The 21,479-nt window shown below is 40.4% G+C and overlaps 1 protein-coding gene across 7 annotated transcripts in view; it reads left to right on the top strand.

The window, feature by feature from the left end:
* taok3a (TAO kinase 3a) overlaps nt 1-21,479 on the top strand; it is a 114,835-nt gene that overhangs the window by 46,018 nt on the left and 47,338 nt on the right. For all 7 annotated transcript variants that reach the window (XM_060843710.1, XM_060843706.1, XM_060843711.1 and 4 more), the window contains 3 exons: nt 11,478-11,574; nt 19,895-20,008; nt 20,666-20,757. In XM_060843710.1, coding sequence (XP_060699693.1) covers nt 11,478-11,574; nt 19,895-20,008; nt 20,666-20,757 — 303 coding nt within the window. The remainder of the gene's footprint in view (nt 1-11,477; nt 11,575-19,894; nt 20,009-20,665; nt 20,758-21,479) is intronic.

The following is a 21,479-nucleotide window of genomic DNA, read 5'->3' as shown; positions in this document are numbered from 1 at the left end:
TAGAAATGCCAGCCAGGTAATGTGTGTACTTTGTGCTTCATAATGACAATGTGTCTGTTGCAAGTCAGTGTCGTATGGCATGGAACTAGACCCTTTGATCCTCAAGGAACTCTGGCTCTGAGCCAATGAGCTAGAGCACTGCAACACATCAGGGAGGGGGTGAATTACCTGGATACTGTGCTTCAGGAGGTATTCATATTTGGAGGATAAGTACTTCAAATTTAGCTAGTGGTCAGGGATAGGAGAGTGACACGACATGAGGTAGGTAAAGGGATACAGAATTTAGCATTGGAGGGACTTCATCCAATGGATATGAGATACTACTTTGTGTAAAGAAGACCAGGACCGTGGTGAGGATGGTCCAATTGCTGAATGCACCATGGTACAAGAGCCATTCAAATGTGGGGACCAAAACTAGGTAATGTTAGGAGAATCTGTAATTAAGAGTACAGATAATATCCTTTGCGCAGGACTCTTGATCCTGCTTACAATGTTGCCTGCTTAGGGTCAAGGTAAGCATAATTTCAAACAGCTTGGAAGGATATTGGAGAGGGAGAAGGTTGTTATTGTGTTCCACATTAGGACTAACAACATAGGCAAGAGTACATAAAGGGGCCTTTTGGAATACAAAACAAAAAGGAAAACATGCTAAAGAACAGGACCTCAACATTTATAATCTAGCTTATTTATCAAGCTGCTTTCTAATTGACATAGAGATAAGGAAGTTAGGGAAGTAAATGGGTGGCTAAAGGAGTGGTTTGGGAAAGGTGGTTTCTATTTGGTGGGTCCTGGCATTATTATTGGGACAGGAAAAAACTGCACTGTGGGGATGGGCTCCAGCTGAATTGATTTGGGACCAGTGTCCTAATGGAAAAGCTAAAATAGGGTGGTCATAAGGACTTAAAATGAGTAAATGGGGAGAGGGCTTGGGGCAAGTCAATAGTCTGTCAAGTAACAGGACAGAGTTCTTAAAACAAAAAAAAGGATTTCTGCAGGTGTAGCAGGCAATTACAAAACTGTAAGAAGCGTATTGATTAAATGGGAAGAGTGAAAGAATCCAAATTGGGGGGGGGGGGGGGGGGGGGAGAAACGAAACTCAATTGAAGCAGCAGCCGTGGCCTAATAAACGGATGCCGACAGCATAAAAATAAAACAGAAGGCTAACAAAAAGTAGCAAGTAAGCACAGATCCTGCTGAATTGGCAAGATGCCAAGATCAGCTCAGGGCCAAAAGCAGCATAAGAACTGAAAGGGATTATGAAAGGTAACCAGCCAGAAACATCAAAATCAAGGAGAAATTTGATAGTTAGATAAAAGAGAAAACAGGTGGTCAGGAACCATATTGGCCCACTGAAGACTGACATTATCCCCACTTTGTGACTGTGGGGAAATGTTAGCATGTTGAATAGTTGCTTGTGTCTCAGTAAAGTAGAAAAGGAGGATAGCTTGCTGGAGGTCCCAAAGAAATTATTGGATTGGGAGCAAGGATTAAAATTACTGAAAGTATAACATCGCCAAAGAGGAAATTAATGGAAGTAGAGTGACAAATCTCTGGGACTTGATAGTTTACATGTGCAGGTTTTAAAGGAGCACACTGTAGATACCCTAATTATAATCTTTTGTGCTCGCTAGATAGAGGAGTCATCTCTTTCGACTAGAAAATTGCACTTAACGGGTGAAAGAAGAAAGCCAGGGAATTAGCCTATCGTCTATGCTGGAGAAATTGTTGGAGTCTGTAATCAATGATTGGGTCAATGAACATCTTAACTTTTGACTTTAATCAGGAGAGTTGTCATGAATTCATGACAGTTAACACCTGACAAAATTCACTTAATTTTTTTTGAAGAGGCATCTTCGATAGTGGACAGAAAATGACCATGGATGTTAATGTGAACTTCCAGAAGGCATTTGAAGAAGTCCCATATAGCCTCTTAACTAAGGTAGAAACCCACAAAGTTGAGGGCAAATTACTGACATGGCTGGGAAATTAAATGGCTAGTGAGAGAAAGTAAGGATAATGGATAGATAGCCAAATTGGCAGGATGTGACCCACAGTGGCCCACAAGGTTCTGTCCTTGGACTTCATTTTTAATGGTCTTTGTTAACGACTTGGTTAATGGCATAGAAAGTCCTACATTCCAAATCTGCTGATGCGACAGTGTAAGTTTGAAAACCAGAGTCTAGATTAGAGTGGTGCAGGAAAACCACAGCAGGTCAGGCAGCATGCGAGGAGCTGGAAAATCGATGTCTCGGGCAAAAGCATTCCTGATGAAGGGCTTTTGCCCGCAACGTTGATTTTCCTGCTTCTCGGATGCTGCCTGACCTGTTGTGCTTTTCCAGCACCACTCTAATCTAGACTGATTTTCAGCATCTGCAGTCCTCACTTTTGCCTAATTTAAAAATCTCTCAACACCAAGTTATAGTCCAACACGTTTATTTGAAAGCACTAGCTTTCAGAGCACTGCTGCTTCAAGTGGTTGTGATGTCTTATTAAGACACCATTTATAACAAAAGATTAGTGATGCAATAATACATTGAACAAATCTAGATTAAGTCATTCATCTTTTTGAATGGATTGCAGGTTTCAATTCTTCAATCTTAGAACTACTTTTAAGTCACATTCTCAAGATAATTTAAGGTTTTGCAACAAAAGGTGACATCTCAGTTCAGGCAATGCATTAAATGTGTGCAGTTAAAGTTTGTCTGTATACCAATCTTGATTCAGATGGTTGTATTTTCAAAGTGGAATTTACAAATATACAAATTGACTGCTTGCAGGTTCTGCATTTTTTTGAGCAAAATAGAATGTATCTGCAAATCTTCAAATACGAATTTGTCCCATTAATCTGTGTGCACATGTGCAGGAGAGAGACCGTATGTAAGAGTGCACTTGCGAGTGTGCAAGTATGATAGGGCATAAGCTTGAGAGGGTGTATGCGTGGATGTTGCATGTGTGTGCATATGAGAGAGTCTGCATGAGTGTGTGTGTGTGTGTGTGTATCCGTGTGTCTATAGTGCAGTGGGGTCACCTGTAATGTGACATGAACTCCAGTTTCCAGTTGAGGCCATCCTCATGGGTATTGAACTTGGCTATCAACCTCTGCTTGGCACTTTTGGATTGTTTCCTGTCTCGAAGTCTGCCTTGGAGGATGGTCACCCAAAGGTCTGAAGCTGAATGTCCCTGACTGTTGAAGTGTTCCTGGTGATTATCAATGCAGGCAATCAATCCATATAATATTCCCAAAGTCTACTTTGGGAATAGAACTAGTCTGACTCAAGATGGTGATGCAGACAGATGTTAACCTCACGCCTTTAATGCATTCTCTGAGTTGAGATGTCACCTTTTTGTTATAAAACTTTAAATTATGTTGAGAATGTGGCTTAACAGAAGTTCTGGGATTTGTATACTAATGAACCAAAACCTGCAACCTAATCTAAAAGGTGAAAGATTTAACAATCCAGGTTTGTTTAATGTATCATTGCATCACTCATCTTTTGCTATGAATTGTCATATGGTCCTGCTTCACAACCACCTGATGAAGAAGCAGTGCTTCGAAAGCTAGTGTTTCCAAAAAATCCTATTGGACTATAACCTGGTGTTGTGACTTTTTTAACTTTGTACACCCCAGTCCAACACCGGTGTCCCCAAATCAATGCTGGTGGAGACGGTATAAAATTGCAAACTGATACTGATAGACTAAGTAGATAAAACTGTGGCAGATGGAGTTCAATGTGTGTGGTTATACATTTGGATGGATGAAGGATAGACCAGGGCATTTTCTAGACAGTATGAAATTTAAAATATAGTGGATACTCAAAAGACTTTGGGTTCAGGCACATTATCTTTAAAATGGCACGAGGTGCAGAAAATCAACAAAGCTAATGGAATGTTGGCCTTTACACCAAAATAGATATGATGGTGAAGATAGCATTTGGTATGCTTTCCATAATTGGATGTAGAGTTATGCTGCAGTTATACAAGACCCTGGTTATACCCCACTTGGAGTACGAAGAGCAAATTTGGGCACTGCACCTTAGGAAGGCTATGTTGACCTTGGAGGAGGTGTAACGTAGGCTTACAAGAATAATAACTTTACTCATATCTTGACTTCAGGGGTGAGAGATAATACAAATGAGGCCTGTTTTCTCGAATCTTGAAGGTTAAGTGGGGTCATCCAAGTTTTGAAGATGTTAACTGGAAAACAGTGGATAAAGGAACTATCTCCACTGGTTGGGGATTCTGGAACAGGGCCAGACCATTCAGGAGAAATGTCAGGAAATAGTTACACACAATGAAACACTTCCACAAATGGTAGTGGCTATTGGATCAGTTACTTTAAAGAGCTATTTAATATCTTAAAAATGAAAGTTATTAAGGGATATGGGCCCAAAAAAGTATGTGGAGTTATACCACAGATGAGCTATGATGTTGGTGAAACAGGCTCGTAGTCTTGAATGGTCTACTCCTGTTCCTGTGTTCCTATAAAACCGTAAAGGTCCATCAAGAGCCACAGTGATATTTGTGCATAGAGCTATAGCAGATGCAGATAGGGTTCTATTTGGTGCTCACCACTGAGGGGGACAATTTTAAGGCATACAGATATAAAGCACAGAAATAGACCCTTCAGTCCAACATGTCAATGCCAACCAGAGTCGGAGATATACAGCATGGAAACCAGATATCCTAAACTAATCTAGTCCCACTTGGCAGCACTCATCTTTTATCCCTGTAAAATCCTTCCTATTCATTACCCGTCCAGATGCTTTTTAACTGTAATTCTCTGGCAGCTCATTCCATACATGCACCACCTTCTGTGTGAAAAAGTTCCTTCTTAGGACCCATTTTAAATCTTTCCCCTCTTACCATAAACCAATGCCGCCTTGTTCTGAATTTGCCCACTGCAGGGAAAAGATCTGGTTATTTACCCTATCCATATCCCTCATGATTTTATAAACCTATATAAGGTCATCCCTCAGTCTCCACTCCAGGGAAAACCGGTCCAGCCTATTCAGTGTCTCCCTATAACTCAAACCCTCCAACCCTGGCAACATCCTAAAATCTTTTCTGAGCCCTTTCAAGTTGCACACACCCTTCCTGTAGCAGGAGAGACCACGATATTCCAACACTGGCCTAACCAATGTCCCGTATAGCCACAGCATGACCTCCCAACTCCTATACTCAATGCACTGACCAATTATGGAAAGCATACCAAATGCCATCTTCACCATTATATCTACTTTCAAGGAAGAATGAACCTGCAGTTCAAAGTCTTTGTTCAACAACACTCCCTAGGACCTTACCATCGAGTGTATAAGTCCTGCTCTGATTTGTCTTTCCAAAATGTAGTATCTCAAATTTGTCTAAATTGAGGTCCATCTGCCACTCAGCCCATTGGCCCAACTGATCAAAATCCCTTGAGGTAACCTTTGTAATCTACTACATCTCTAATTTTGGTGTCATCTACAAATTTATTAACTATACCTCCTCTGGTCCTATCCAAATGATTTGCATAAATGAAGAAAAGCAGTGGCCCAGAACTGCTCCTTGTGGCAAACCATCATTCACAGGCTTCCAGTTTGAAAAACAACCCTTCCCCAACACTCTCCTCTTCTAACCGCTTCAAGCCAGTTTTGTGTCGAAATGGCTATGTCATCCTATATTCCACATGTTCTATCAGTGCTAACCAGTCTACTGTGAGGAACCTTGTTGAACGCCTGAATCAAGTCCATGTAGATAATGTCCACCACTCTGCCCTCATTGTTCCTTTCGTTACTACTTCAAAAAACCAGTTAGGTTAGTGAGACATGATGTTCCATGGAAAAAAACCATATTGACTATCCCTAATCAGTCCTTGCCTTTCTAAATACATGTACATCCTGTCCTTCAGGATTCCCTCCAACAACTTGCCCACCACCAATGTCAATCTCGCCAGTCTATAGTTCCCTGGCTTTTCCTTACCATCTATCTTAAATAGTGTCACCATGTTAGCCAACCTTGAATCTTCTGGCACATCAACTGTGACTGCAGTGATCCAAATATCTAAGCAAGGGGTGCCAGCAATCACTTTTGTAGCTTCACAGAGTTCTAGGGTACACCTGATCCTGGGGATTTATCCATCTTTATGCGTTTTAAGACTCCCAGCACCATCACCTCTAATATGGGCATTTGTCAAGATGTCACTGTTCATTTCCCTATGTTATGTATCTTCCATGTCTTTCTCCACAGTAAGCAATGCTGTAAAATGCTTGCTTAGTATCTCCCTCCTGTCCTGTGGTTCCACAAATAGGCCGCTTTGCTGATCTTTGAGGGACCCTATTCTCTCCCTAGTTACCCTTTTGTCCTTAACCCTACTTGCCAGAGCTATCCTGTTTCCCCTTTTTGTCCTCCCGATTTCCTCCTTAAGTATACTCCTATTGCCCTTATACTCTTCTAAGAATTCACTCGATCTGTCGATAGCTGACATATGCTTCCTTTTTTTTTTGACCGACAATTCAATTTCTCCAGTCATCTAGTCATTCTCTACACGTACCAGCATTGCCTTTCACTTGAATAGGAACATGCTGTTTCTGGACTCCCATTATCTCATTTTTTTGAAGGCTTCCCATTTTCCAACCTTTCTTTTACCTGCAAACATCTGCCTCCCATCAGCTTCTGCAAGTTCTTGCCACATGCCATCAAAATTGGCCTTCCTCCATTCTATCTTTTTCTATTGCTATTTTAAAACTAATAGAATTATGGTTACTTGCCCCCAAAGTACTGCCCCCACTGACACCTTGCCCTGCCTTATTCCCCACGAGTAGTCAAGTTTTGCACTTTTTCTGATTCAGTACATACTAGACAATTTTCGTCGACATACTCCTCACCATCTAAACTCCTAACACTATGGGAATCGAAATGTTTGGTAAGTTAAAATCCCTTACCATAACCATGCTATTATCCTCACAGATAACTGAGATCTCCTTACAGTTTTGTTTCTCAATTTTCTGCTGACTATTGCAAGTTGTCTATAGTACAATCCCAATATTGGTCATCATCCCTTTCTTAATTCTCAGTTCTACCCAAATAACTTCCCTGGATATATTCCCAGGAATATCCTCTCCAAGTATGGCTGCAATGTTTTTACATTGGGATAACACCATCCCTGCCCCATACTGTTCCTATAGCAGTTGTATCTTGGAACATTAATCTGCCAGTCCTGTCCATTCCTGAGCCACATCTGTAATTACTATGATAACCCAGTCCCATGCTCCTAATCAAGCATTCCCTGTTAGACCTCTTTTTCATTAAAATAAATGCAGTTTAATTTATCAGTCCTACCTTGTTCCCTGGTTTGTTTCTGCCTGCCCTAACTGTTTGACTTGCTCCTTTTCCCAACTGTATCAGTGTCAATGATTTGTCCTCACTATTTCCTTGGTTCCATGCCCCTCTCTCTTCTCCCACTCCCACCCCACCTGACTAGTTTAAATCTCCTTGAGCAGCTCTAGCATATCTCCCTGCCTGTATATTAGTCCCCTTCCAATTCAAGTGTAATCCATCCTTCCTATTCAGGTCAGTTCTACACCAGAAGAGATTCCAATGATCCAAAAATATAACCCCTCGCCCCTCCTCCATCATCAGCTCCATCCTCCTATTCCCACCTTCACTAGCTCGTATCTGCAGGAGTAATCTAGATTTTACTACCCTCGAGGACCTCCTTTTTAAATTCCTGCCGAACTACTTGTATTCTCCCTTCAGAATCTCGTCCTTTTTCCTTGCTATGACATCAGTTTCAAATGCATGAGCTCCTGCTGGTCCCTCTCCTCCTTGAGAATCTTTTGCACACTGAGATATCCTTGATCCTGGGCATCAGGGAGGCAACACACCATTCTGGCTCTTTGCTGTTGGCCACACAAATGTGTGTCTCTGACTAGAGTGTCCCCTATCACAATCTATCACTTGGAACCTGATCTTCTCCTTGTTACATTAGAGTCAATCTCAGTACCAGAAACTTGGCTGTCCATGCTACCTTCCCCTGAGAGTCCATCACCCGATGTGTTTCTCAAACCAGCATACTTGTTTCAGTTGGGGATAACCACAAGAGACTCCAGCACTTGCCTTCCTCTCCTCCTTTTCCTGGCGGTAACACATTTACCTGATTTTGTATCTGCAGTTTTTCTCCCTTTCTGCAACTGCCATCCATCATGCCCCCAAACTCCTGTACATTCCTCATTGCCTGTCACTGCTACTCCAACCAATCCACTGATAGGATTCATAACTAACAAAATCATCAGTAACATGGAAACTCTTCCCCCATCTCCCTCATTTGACTGGAAGTGCACATCACCCTACTAAAGGCCATTTTGGCATCTTAATATTCTACAAACCCAGAAAATAACATTGCCTTATTGCTCTAAGGCTACTGCAGGCTAACTTTGTAACTGCTGCATTTTCAAAATTTAATCAAGACAGATCTGAATAAACCAGTCAAAAAAGAGCCCACTCTATCTATTGTAGATTTACAAAGAAAAAGAGACCAGTTACACTTAACTATGCATTTAGCTGCTCCCATGCTGTGAGCTCTCCCACACGGAATCCTCCAAGGTTAGCTGTGCATTTCATTGTTAATTTCTCTTCCACGAGCTCCGATGTCCAGAGCTACTTGGACTCACACAGCGAAGGCAGTAGCTGTGTACATTTGCTGTTTCAGATGACAGTGTAGGATTCATTCTTGTTTGATACACATGGTCTCTGTTTTTGTCTCTCTTCCTCCTTTTTTAAAAGTGCCATTGTCTTGATTTTTTTTGATAGAAATCAGGGCAAAGAACTGTGATACAATTCTAGAAATTAGCACAGACAGAAAGGAAGTTCTGAATGGTCCAGCAGGCTTAAAAGTAGATAAATCTCCAGGATGGATGTAACGTACCTTGGTTGTTCCATGAGGTAAGGGAGGAAACAGCAGTGGCATTTGAAAACCTTTTGTATTCGTCTCTAGCCTTGGATTAGGTGCCAGAGGACTGGAGGACAACAACGTGGTACCATTAATCAAGGCAGCAAGAGATAACGTGGATACTACCAGAGCCAGTCAAAGCTCTGTTGAGAAAGCAATTGGAAGTAATTCTGATGGACAGAAAGTATTCTGTATTTGACAAGGCAGGGATTAATGAAGCACAGTCAGTATGGCTGTTAAGGGGAGATGGTGTCTGAGCATCTTGATTAAATTTTTCAAAGAGGTGACCAGATATGTAGATGAGGTCAGTGCTTTTAATGCAGTCTATTTGGATTTCAGCAAAGTTTTTGATAAGGTCCAGCAGCCAAGTCAAGAGTCCATGGAATCCAATGAAATTTGACAAATTGAATCTACAATTAGTTGTTTTGGGAGGAGGATGGGAGCCCATGTTAGGGTCCTTGCTCTTTGTGATTTATATGACTGACTGACTGATTTAGATTTGAAAGTAGGAGGGCTGCTCAGTAAGTATATATGATACAAAAATTGATGGGGATGGTAAAAAGTTGAGAATAGCCTTCGATTACAGGAGCATATGGCCAGGCTGGCCAGATGAGCTGTTCAGTGGCAGTTAGAATTCCATCTGGCCAAGTGAGGCGATGCACTTGGGCGGAACAAACACGGCAAAGGAATAAATGAACAAATACATAATGGGCCTTGGGAAGCATGGAGGACCAGAGGAACCTTGCTATCACATGCACTGGTCCCTTAACACTTTTTTTTGGTTCAGGTGGATAGTGTTTGAGAAGACATGTGTACTTGCTCTTATTAGCAGAAGCATAGAGTTTTAAGAACAGGGAAGTTAAACTGAAACTGTAAAATGTTAGGCCACAGCTAGAGTATTGTGTGCATTCGCGAATCTACATTATAGCAGGGGTGTAATCGTGCTGGAGAGGGTGTAGAGGAGATTTACAAGTTGTTGCTTGAGATGGTGTATTTTCTATCGGGAGAGAGGGCAAATTAGAGTTTTTCTTTAGAGCAGAGGAGATTGAGAGAACATGTTTGACATCAATGAAATTGAGAGGCATAGATGGAATAGGCAGGAGGAACTTTTCCCTTCACCTGGGGCAGGAGGGTTTCAAGCAGATGAGAGGGAAAAAGCTTCAGAGGATTCTGGGTTTCTGGAACTCCCGACCTTGAAGGGTGTTGGAAGGAGAAACTCTTGAACATCCAAATACTTAAAATGTTCTAAGGTTATGCACCAAATGCTGCAAAATGGGTTTGGAATTATTAGATTTGTTTTTTTTAACCAGTGCAGACTCAATGGACCAGAGGGCCCTTTTTGTGCTGTAGATCTGTCTATATAGACAGGGTCATTGTCTAAGAATAAGGAGTAAGCCGTTCACGACTGAGATGAGGAAGAATTTCTTCACTCCATTCTGAACCTGTGGGATTCTCTCCTACATGAAGCTGTTGAGGTCAGCTCATTAGATATATTCAAGAGGGAGCTGGATGTTGCCCTTATGACTAAAGGAATCAAGGGGTATGGGGAGAGGGTAGGAGTGGGATACTAAGATTGCAAGATGAGCCAGGATCCTTTTGAATGATTGTACAAGCTTGAAGAGCTGAATGGGGTACTCTTGCATGTATTTTTGATATTTCTCTACATGAGTGGAAGCACACACTGCTGCAGAAGATTATAAATGTTTGCTAGAGAGAGGTACTAGCTTGGGATATAAAGAAATGGCAGGAAATTTCAAATTTCCTTCATTGCATTTGTGGCCATCAAATCATTACATCAATCCAAATAAATTGCCTTCCCTTGTTTCTGTACAATGCTTCCTTCAGCCTTCTGTATTAACATTTTAATGTCTTATTCCTTTTGGAGTACCTTGGCAGCAACCAGATGGAGAGTGGCACAAAGTTCATCTGCATATGAAGTTTTCAAAGACCACATAACTAATACTAAATCCTGTATTTTTTATTGTTTGAAAATCTCTGTCTCACTAATTTATGAATGACTGCCTCTTCTAATATGGCTAAGATAGATCTGTGGTACTGAAGCAATTTTGCTACATGCTGCAGCATATTGGTGCATATATTAAGATGTGCAAACTGAAGTTCCATGCCACTGTATACCTGGTTAAAATTTTTTTTGCTCACTTTATTTGAAATATTTTCCATTTCACAGTATTTGCTTTAAAACTTCACCAGAAAGCAAAGACTAACTTATTCACAATCCAGTCTAATTTAAATGTTATTGAATTATGCTGCAGGTATATATTTGTGATCCCTTTTCTTTTTGCGATCCCTTTTTCTTTTTGCTTTTTAAGTAAAATTCATCAAAGAATTATAAATACTTTTTAATTTCTACTGTTGTTGCATTTTTGTTTAGTGTCAATGTTTCAATATTATGAATGATTTAAGTATACACAAGCATTCGTGTTCATATTTGGAATTTCAAGGCTGGCTTTCTTTCCAGGCTTTTGAATTATGCAGATTTGATGGAATTGCCCAGAAAATGTTGTTTTCCAAAATTTATTTCCTCCAATAGTTCACAAGAAACCACTTCAGGAAGTGGAGATTGCTGCCATTACCCATGGTGCCTTGCAGGGGCTGGTCTACCTGCATTCTCGTAATTTGATACACAGGTGAGCTAATACAACAATAAGACAAATGAATGTTGATTATATCATGAAGAAAATTCTTGAATTCCCTGTCCATATCGTGCAAGAGACATGTTAAACTGATGATTCATTTTTTGACCTGTTTCCAAATGTAGTATATTAAAGGCATTAACTAGTATATTAATGCTAATGTACAGTTTGGATTAAATGTACTCAGTTTCATCATTGAATCCCTTTGGCCCATACCAACCTTCCGAGTAACCTACCCAGACCCATTCTCCTACCCTATACTTACCCCACTAATGCACCAAACCTACACATGCCTGAACACCATGGATTGGCCATGCTAAATTGTCCACTTAATCTGCACATTAATCTGTACAATTAGTCATTAAATGCATAATCTATAATGTAGGTTTTTTCTCAATCTGTTTGCTTTGCTAACTTCTACTGAGATCCTTGAATCCTCCTTTTATATGTTTATTTTGAATTAATCTACATTATCAGTAATTGGCCAGATTTTCCAAGGATTGGCAACCATATGCAGACTGCCACCTTGCTCTTCATGTAAAGGAAGAACTCCACATTTCTGATAGATTTCAGTCAAAGCTCCTTCAGAAGTGCAAGTCATATTTTTGTTCTGACAGGTCCATCTTTGCACAGAACATGAATGCAAACCACGCCCCTTTCCACAGCAATTAGCTGCTGCAGTGTGGTGCAGGAGGTCAGGCAGCATCCAAATAGCAGGAGAATTGATGTTTGGGCATAAACCCTTCAAGAATGAGGTTCCTGATGAAGGGCTTATGTCTGAAATTTTGAATCTCCAGTTAGTTGTTGCACTGTGGTTTAAAGGCGCCATATCACAGGCAGCCACTTTGATAGCTTCTTGAAAAGGCTACGTATACTAAGTAAGTATGACGTTAGACTGCTGTGATGTTACAATGGGCCAGAGATGTTGGGTTCTGTTGACGGAAGGGACAGGTATGTGCCAGGTCGGTGGGGTGTTTTGTTTTAAATGGTCTGAAAGAAGTGTTGTGGAGGTGGTGTTGAATGACTTCAGATAGGAAAGGATCAATTTAATGGTTACTTGTGAGTTAGAATGGGTATCTTAGATACTAATACTTTGAGTAATCATTTACTTCACTGCTGTGGAACCCTCTGAATTTTGATTGAAATGATGCTTTTGGAGGGTTCCAATGCCCAGTGGAGTCTTCAATTACCTAGATAATTTCTTCAGAATCTGCAACGCTGGAGATTCCATAGGGTCACCATAAGCAACTCTAGTCCATGTTGCAGAAAGGACTGTCGAGCTTTTGGATAATCTGGGCCTGTATTTTCAGTGCAGATTCTTGAATGAAGTGTTCTCGAGAACAATGGGCACAAATGGTGGCTTTTTTGCTTGTATATTTGCATTCATCACAATTGTTAGCTTTGCCTTGTAATGCAAGAACCTGTTTCTTGTCACATGACAAAACTGGAGAGAACATTCTTTGGAAGATTTCCCCCTTAATTAACAAACGTTAAAAGTGAAGTGTTTCACCTTTAAAATATTTCATCTGTTTGCACAAAAAATAAATGAATTTCAGAAAATATTATCGATACTACTGACTGGCTATTGTAATTCTGTCCCTTATTTGCTTCACAATTTTATTGTATTCCGATTAGCTGTTTTAAGTATGACTTGTTTATACAACAAGCATGTTGGTTATGCTTCCTAACATACTATTATTGAGATGTAAGAACTAGTTTGATCCCTGCAACTGTGCTGGATTAGTTTATCTAATTTTGATCAGTGGTAGGGTTGCTACAATTAGTATTGTGCTGCAGAAATGGAGAAGACAGTGAGCCTGAAAAATATGCAAATTGTTGGTAATTTGAGATTTGGTTTGAAGTTATGCTGAAAAAGAAAGCAGCTGCATCACACCTTGGATATAATAATCTCTATTTGGGCACAATACCTAATTTATTAGTATTAGAACCGTAAACAGCCAGGAATTTTAATACTCTATCAAGTTTCAAAATCAAACTGTAACAATTCAAGAAGGTAGCTCATCACACTTTTGAGAATCATAAAGAATGGGCAATAAAATGCTGGCCCAGCCAACGACGCCCACATCCCACAAGTGAATAAAAAAAGTTGTTTTATACATTTTTAAGTAATATTTGGCTTGTGTTAATTTGATAAGTATCTGCATGTAATGTATTGGACTGTTTTGTATTCTACTGGAGCAGTACAGAAGAAGTCGGCAAAGTCGCAGTTAAGTCAGAAGTCCAAGAAAACATAGCCTCTTAAAGCCAAACGAAGATAAATTGTGACTGAGATAAGGTGGTGTAGAGTGTACGTTGTCTTCATGTTCTTGCAGTATATTGTAACGAAGGGCATAAGTTAATCTGATCAGAATAATTGTCATACATGTTTGTTGTTTTGTGCAATAAAGGAGCTATTGATTGGAAACCCAACCAGCCTTTATTGTCTGACTATAGAAAGATTGTTCTTCAATCATTAGAGGACACTCTTTCTTCAGGATATGAGTGAAAGGAAATGTGCAGAGTCAATGAAAGGCAATATGTCAGCTTATCTGAATGAGAAATGCTCAAATGGTTAGTTGGCAAAATAGATGACGTTGAACTAAGGAAGCTATTGGTGACAAACTTGCATTCGTATCAGAGCTGCATAGATTATTTGCTTCACACCAAGACAAGTTTATATTGAAGAAAACTTTCCAGGGTGGATAAGTTGCTTCAAGAATAGAAGCAGAAGTTTAAAAATATTTCCAGACTACAGGTGTAACTACTGTCTGAGGTCATTCTTGAGATCATGCTCAATATGTATCAATTTTCAGATGACCTGAGAGAATGAGCTGAAAATGTGTTGCTGGAAAAGCGCAGCAGGTCAGGCAGCATCCAAGGAACAGGAAATTCGACGTTTCGGGCATAAGTCCTTGATGAAGGACTTATGCCCGAAACGTCGAATTTCCTGTTCCTTGGATGCTGCCTGACCTCCTGCGCTTTTCCAGCAACACATTTTCAGCTCTGATCTCCAGCATCTGCAGACCTCACTTTCTCCTCGACCTGAGAGAATGGTTAACTTTTAAGGAAGCCTGCAAACAATTTCAAGATGTACATTGTAATTGGGCAGGTAGATGTGAAATAAAACAAACAAAGAATCCCGAGCAACGCAGCCAGGTTAGCAGCATCTGTGGACAGAGCAACAGTTCACATTTTGAGTCTAGTATGACTCTTCAGAATTTTTGAGTTTGAGGAGTCAAACTAGACTCAATGTTAACCATCTATTCTGTTTTGTTTCTAATTGCCACAGTCTGCTGTATTTTGCTTTTTATACTATGGTAGCACACACAGGAAGGCAGATTATCAACTGAATAGCTATAAATTGAGGGGTCAATATGCGACTAGACCTCGGTGTCCTCTTACACTAGTCGCTGAAAGTAAGCATACAGTTGCAGTAGGCAATAAAGAAGGCAAAATGGAATGTTTGTTCATAGTGGGAGGATTTGAATATAGGAGCAAGGTGGTCTTGATGTAATTGTGCAAGACCTTTTGGGACCACATCTAGAATATTGAATGCTTTTGTTGTCATGTGTATTTTAGTGAGGAAAAATATGAAAATACAGTGAAAGTTTTCCCGCTGTTGCCACAATCCGGTGCGATGTGAATAGTTTTAAGAATAAGAAAAGAAATCTAACTTAGTCCATTGGTCCTGAGCCAGCTCATTAACACAACCTGCACTACCATTTACCCCCATCCCCCTGACCACCTCCGTCTACACTGAACCCAACCAACTTTGAAGTCGTCATTCTTCAGGGACAATCTTTTGCCACTGGCAGGTCCAGTGCAGGCCAATGTCAGTTGCATCTGTCACTGCTGGGCCCATCTCATCCGTGTTGCTATGATGTGCTTTCACTGCCACTGCCAGATCCAACCAATGACGAAGTTGCCAATCCTTAGGTGCCAACTTTCACCACTGCACCTGCCTCGCTGACATCTCCACAAATGTAGCAACTCGCTGATTCCAATGCCAGGTCCTAGGTTTGCCCCAGGGGAAGAAAAGCAGGGGCACTCTTGACACTACAGTGAAGCCCTTGCTTGGGCCACTCAAGTCGGCTGGCAGATGCTGTCAGGCTCGGAACATGATAGATAAATGGGGGGAGTAAAAGCATTCCGAGCAGATGAGCCCAGGCACAGGAGCCCTACTCTGCCACGATCTTGATGACATACTGTATACAGTCTTGGTTTCCTTATCTGAGGAAGGGTGCTCTTGCTATAGTGGGAGCATAACTAAGGTTAGTCTGGTTAGGATTATATTCCTAAAATTAATTTAACTTGAGTTTTGTTGCAATACAGGATGTAATGAGATAAAGAACAAAGGCATTACGTTCATAGGCTATGCACTTTGTCTAACCACCTGATCAATTCATATTTTCCTAAAAAAAACCAAACTTATGAATTATAGTTTAAAGAACTATTAAATTCTTAACCAGAGTTTCCTTAACAGCAGTTAAAACTACTTTAAAAGTTGGGATTGCCTAAATAATGCCTTTTTGTTTATGCGATACCCAAGACCATGCAGTTTATCCCTTTGGATCAAAGCAACATAATGATACATAATCTTGCATATTTTTATTTGCTGTTTTATCGGACAGGAATTTGGAATTCAGCTAATTTTGTTTAACACCTTTTTTGAGCAGTGCATGTTAGATAAAACTAACTTTAGTAATGAATTAAGTTTTAGGATAGTGAGCAGCGAGGTTTTAAGGAGCAACAAAATGGAGGAAAGAAAAGTTTGAGGTTTCCAAAAATGAGTCTTTGCACCTATACGTTCACAACATTTTCCAGGAACAGAATCCTTGGTGAGATTCAAGGTGGATAGATTCCTTGTTGAACAAGGGGTTAAAAGTTGATTATTAGGATTAGGCAAGAACACAGATTTGACTTAAGGGGCTGAATAACGTGCTGCACTTTGTAAAAATGGAGGGGCAAAAATTGCATTGAAGTAATGCCAGAATTAGTGGAAAGCTGAGCATGGAATTACAAGGTTAATGGATTTTTGACCAATGGTGGGATTTGTGCAGGAAGGAACATTTTAAAATTGTATTGTTTCCAGTCCAGAAAAATGATCAGGTCAATATGGGCAATGCAGATTTGGATGGGTTGCAGAACTAGATGAAAATGGAGTGCCTGGATAATGGCCTTCATTGTCTCTTATGCTGGTTGTCAGGAGCTCCTGTAATTTCATTAACATGAACATTTATTGTATGAAACCTTGTCTAATTACACATTACAACTCGAGATCACTGGTGCCAGAAAATGTATTTTATTCTATATAACATCAAGAAACAACTTAAGATGTTGGATGTTGCAAAAATTCTGAGCCTGACAACATTCCAACAATAGTACAGAAGATTTGTGTTGTCGAGCTTGCTGTAGCCTTCGCTAAGCTATTTCAATACAGCTACACTATGGTATCTATTATGAGGCAAATTGTTATGTTTCTTATATACAGTTACATCAGTGGCATCTAACTGAAAATGTGGAAAATTGCACAAGTAAATCCTGTGCATAAAAAGCAGGATAAATCCAATCTGGCCAATTGCCATCATATCAGTCTCCTGACAGTCATCAGTAAAGTGATGGAAGGTGTTGTCAATGGTGCTATCAAGCAGCACCTGCTCTGTGACACTGGCTTTGGGTTCCGCTAGGGCCACTCAGTTCCTGACCTAATTGTAGCCTTCAACTATGGACAAAAAAAGCTGAATTTTTAGAGTTGAGGTGAGAGTGCATTCCTGGCCATCAGGGCTGCATTTAATTGTGTGGTATCATGGAGCTCGAGTAAAGTGGGAATCAATGGGTATTAGGGAAAACTATTCTGTGGTTTAGAGTTACACATAACACATGGCAAGATAGTCACTTGTTATTGGAGGTCAGTCATCTCTGCTCCAGTGCACCTCTGAATGAATTCCTCAGGGTAGTGTCTTATGCCCAGCTATCTTCAGCTACTTCATCAATCACCTTCTCTCCATCCTATGGTCAGAAGTGCAATCTATGATCAGCATCATTCACAACTGAAGTATTGGAGCAGTTCATATTCAAATACAATAAGATCAGGCCAATATCCAGCTTGGGCTAGACTAGTAATCTTGGTGCCACACAAGTGCCAGGCTGTGACCACCACCAAAAGACAATCTAATCACTGCCCCTTGGCCTTTAATGGTGTTACTATCTCCTGACTCTCCCCACTACCAACATCCTCAGAGTTATTGATCAGAATTCCAACTGTATTCACCACATAAATACAGTGGCAACAAGAGCAGGCCAGAGGCTAGGAATAATACTGTGAGCAACTCCCCCCCCCCCCCCCCCCCCCCCCCCCCCCCCAAAAAAAAGCCTGTCCACGATCTCTGAGATACAAGTCAGGAGTGTGACTGGATGAGTGAAATTCTAATGATACACAAGAAGTTGGACATCATCCTGGGCAAAGCAATCTGTTGATTGGCACTGTATCCATTGCTGCATCCACTGATGCTCAGTAGCAGTGGTGTGTACTATCTCAAAGATGCACTGCACAAATTGGGTAGAGATTCTCAGCCATTACCTTCCAAACCCATGATTATTTCCATCTGGAAAGTAAAGGGCAACAAATATATGGGAATGCCAACTTCAAGTACCCCTCCAAGCCACTCACCATCCTGACTTGGACATGTATTGCCATCACTGCTGGGTCAAAATCCTGAAATTCCCCCCCATTAGCATTGTGGGTCATCGCGTAGTAGATGGATTGCTATGGTTCAAGAAGGCAGCTTACTGTCACCTTCTCAAGGGCAACTGGGGATGGGCAATAAATGCTGGCCACACCGTGACACCACTTCCACAAAATAAATAAATAAAAATAAATTGTACACAGCAGGACAAATCCAACCCACAGTTATCACCTCATCAGTCTACCCTTGATCATCAGCAATGTGATGGATTGAATTAACAACGCTGCTAATCAGCAGTACTTGTTTAGTAATAGCTAGCTCAACTACAATTAGTTTGGGTTCTGCCAGGCCCGTTTGGCTCCTGACCTCGTTACATCCTTAGGACAAATGTGGATAAACAAACTGAATTGCTGATAGGATAGACAGCTTTCCCTCCTATCAATAAGGGGTCCCAGCATGCCAATTGCAGGTATTCTTTAAGTTCGTGTAGTAGGCCCAACCATTTTCAACTGGTTCATCAATGACATTTCCTCCATTATAAGGTCATAAGTGAGGATATGTGCTGATTATGCTATTCTCAATTTGACATGTTGAAGCAGTCCATCTTCAAATGCATCAAGACCTGGATGGTATTCAGGCTTGAGCTGACAACTAATATTCAGGCCACACGAGTGCTAGACAATGCCAAAAGCCAACATTACATAACCTAGCTATCACTCTTTGACAACCAATGATGTTATCTTCATTAAATCAGTCACTATCAACATCCTGGTTACCATGATCCAGAAGCAGATGCAGGAAGTCATAAATATTACAGCACGTTCATAAACATTTGCACTCATGACCACCAATATACCGTAGTAGTAGCATGTACCATCTGCAAGATGCACTACAGAAATTCACCAAAATTCCTTGGGTAGCGCCTTCAAAACCAATTCCACTACCGTCTCAAGGGGCAAAGGCAGCTGGTAAAGGAAACACCATCACCTGTAAGTTTCCATCCGTACTGCTCCTGTCGTGATGGAATTTTTGAAATAATTACATGTTGGCACATTTTATCTGCTCCTGGATATAACCATCTTCTGTACTGCTTCCAGTTTAGAAAGCAGCATGGCAGGTTTTAAGCGTGGATATGATGGAAAAATTGCCATTATAAGGTCATAAATGAGGATATATGCTGATTGTGCCTCGGAAAGATTTTGCCTTTACTTCACTGTACACGAAATGGACCACATTGGTCAAGAAGGCAGCTCACCACCTTCTCTGGCAACTTGGGATGTGAAATAAATATCAGCCAGTGAAGTCTATGTCCCATGGATGAATATAAAACAACAACTGGCTTTCATCTGAAGCAAAAACAAATTGCTAGAGAAACTCAGCAGGTCCAGCAGCATCTGTGGGGAGGATGCAGAGTCCAGTGACCCATCAGCAAATGCTGTTTTTGTTTTAGATCTGTGATAGCATTCCCTTAGCACTAGACTGAAATGTCACTTAGTTATGTGCTCAAATCTATGGAGTGGGCCTTAAACTTCACTCCCAAAATTTTCTGATTTAACCTAAGCTGATGCAAATCTAAAAATCGAACTTGGATCAAATTGGTGAAGTCTCAGTTTTCTTTTTTTTTGCAGAGATATAAAGGCAGGAAATATTTTACTAACTGAACCAGGACAAGTCAAACTGGCTGATTTTGGATCTGCCTCTATAGTATGCCCTGCCAACTCATTTGTTGGGACGCCTTACTGGTAAGGTGAATTCAAATAATACTTAAGTTAGAATCTGACTCCTGTAAGAGAAATATCAGTGTTTTACTTTTTTTAGCCCAGTCATAGTATACACCATTGTATTATAATTGCAGCAAAACATAACTATTGGTCTTCAATGGAGTTAATTACAAACTGGAAATCCAGGCTGTCCAGTGGCCAAAACCTGTAGTCCAGAAAGGTCCTAGGTCACATCAGACGTGTGCTTTGAATTGATGGCCTTTAAGTGACGCTATGAGATGGTACAGTTGAAAGGTGCAGTTATAGAGTCATAGAGATGTACAGCATGGAAACAGACCCTTCGGTCTAACCCGTCCATGCCGACCAGATATCCCAACCCAATCTAGTCCCACCTGCCAACATTCGGCCCATATCCCTCCAAACCCTTCCTATTCATGTTTTGGCTGTTTTTGCCACCATTAACAACAAAAACATTACTGACAGCAATTTTGATTTACTTATCCTGTTGGGAGTTTTTTTGGTAACATAACTACGTCTGACTTAACTCATGAATTTGTGAAATAACATAATATCCCTTTAGTCCAGGTTTAGTTCTAAAGTTTTGTTCTTTGTATCAGTGAATATATTTGAAGAATAGAGAATTTTACTTCAAAACAACTAATTGTGTCTGCTTACCAGGATGGCCCCAGAGGTGATCCTTGCGATGGACGAGGGACAATATGATGGAAAAGTAGATGTGTGGTCTCTTGGCATAACATCCATCGAACTTGGTTTGTATTTGATGACATTTTTTATGAAATGTTTGTTTAGTCATTGTTTTCAACTTATCTGTAGCCTTGTCAATTTGTATTGACAGACCGTGTTTTTCCAAAATGAGTGAAGCATCTTCAAGAATTTCAAAACTCTTTCAAACATGAGAATCTAATAATAAATTTTAAATTGTTTGGCATCCTTTGGTAATGTTCCTAAGTAATTGTCAGATGATTGTATCTCTCCTGCTTGCTGTATATTCTTTGCTGCAATCTGTATAACGGCTTCATCTTCAGATTTCTACCTGAATGCATGATCTTTGTTTTATTTTGGGACACACGATTCTGTTTGTGCATTGCATCACTGTATGGAGCAAATTGATGAATTGAAAGTATTAGTTGAATCATTAGATGAATTGAAAAGGTGCTGATGCTATCACTTAATATGCAGCCATTACTATATTTTCCCTGCTGGCTTCTTGTGATCATAAGACTTAAAATTGCCAGAGCTGGAACCACATAGTTTATCAACTACAACATTAAGGCGGTTCAGATGTTGTCCTAATTGTCTTGTTTTAAAAGAAGCAAAAAGCTTCAGCTGCTGTATCAGAAAATATTCTATGGTCCAAACATCAAAACTGTATAATCTTCATCTAGGTGGGCATCTTTTTTTTGTCAGTGGACTTTCAACTGGGGAACCTGGCCTCCTTATTTTTTCATTAAATCAAAATCCATCAGGGTTG

Source organism: Hemiscyllium ocellatum, chromosome 24 (genome assembly GCF_020745735.1).
Source record: "Hemiscyllium ocellatum isolate sHemOce1 chromosome 24, sHemOce1.pat.X.cur, whole genome shotgun sequence".
Classification (NCBI taxonomy): Eukaryota; Metazoa; Chordata; class Chondrichthyes; order Orectolobiformes; family Hemiscylliidae; genus Hemiscyllium; species Hemiscyllium ocellatum.
Note: the sequence above shows the minus strand (reverse complement) of the source record. Positions and strands in the feature narration are given on the sequence as shown.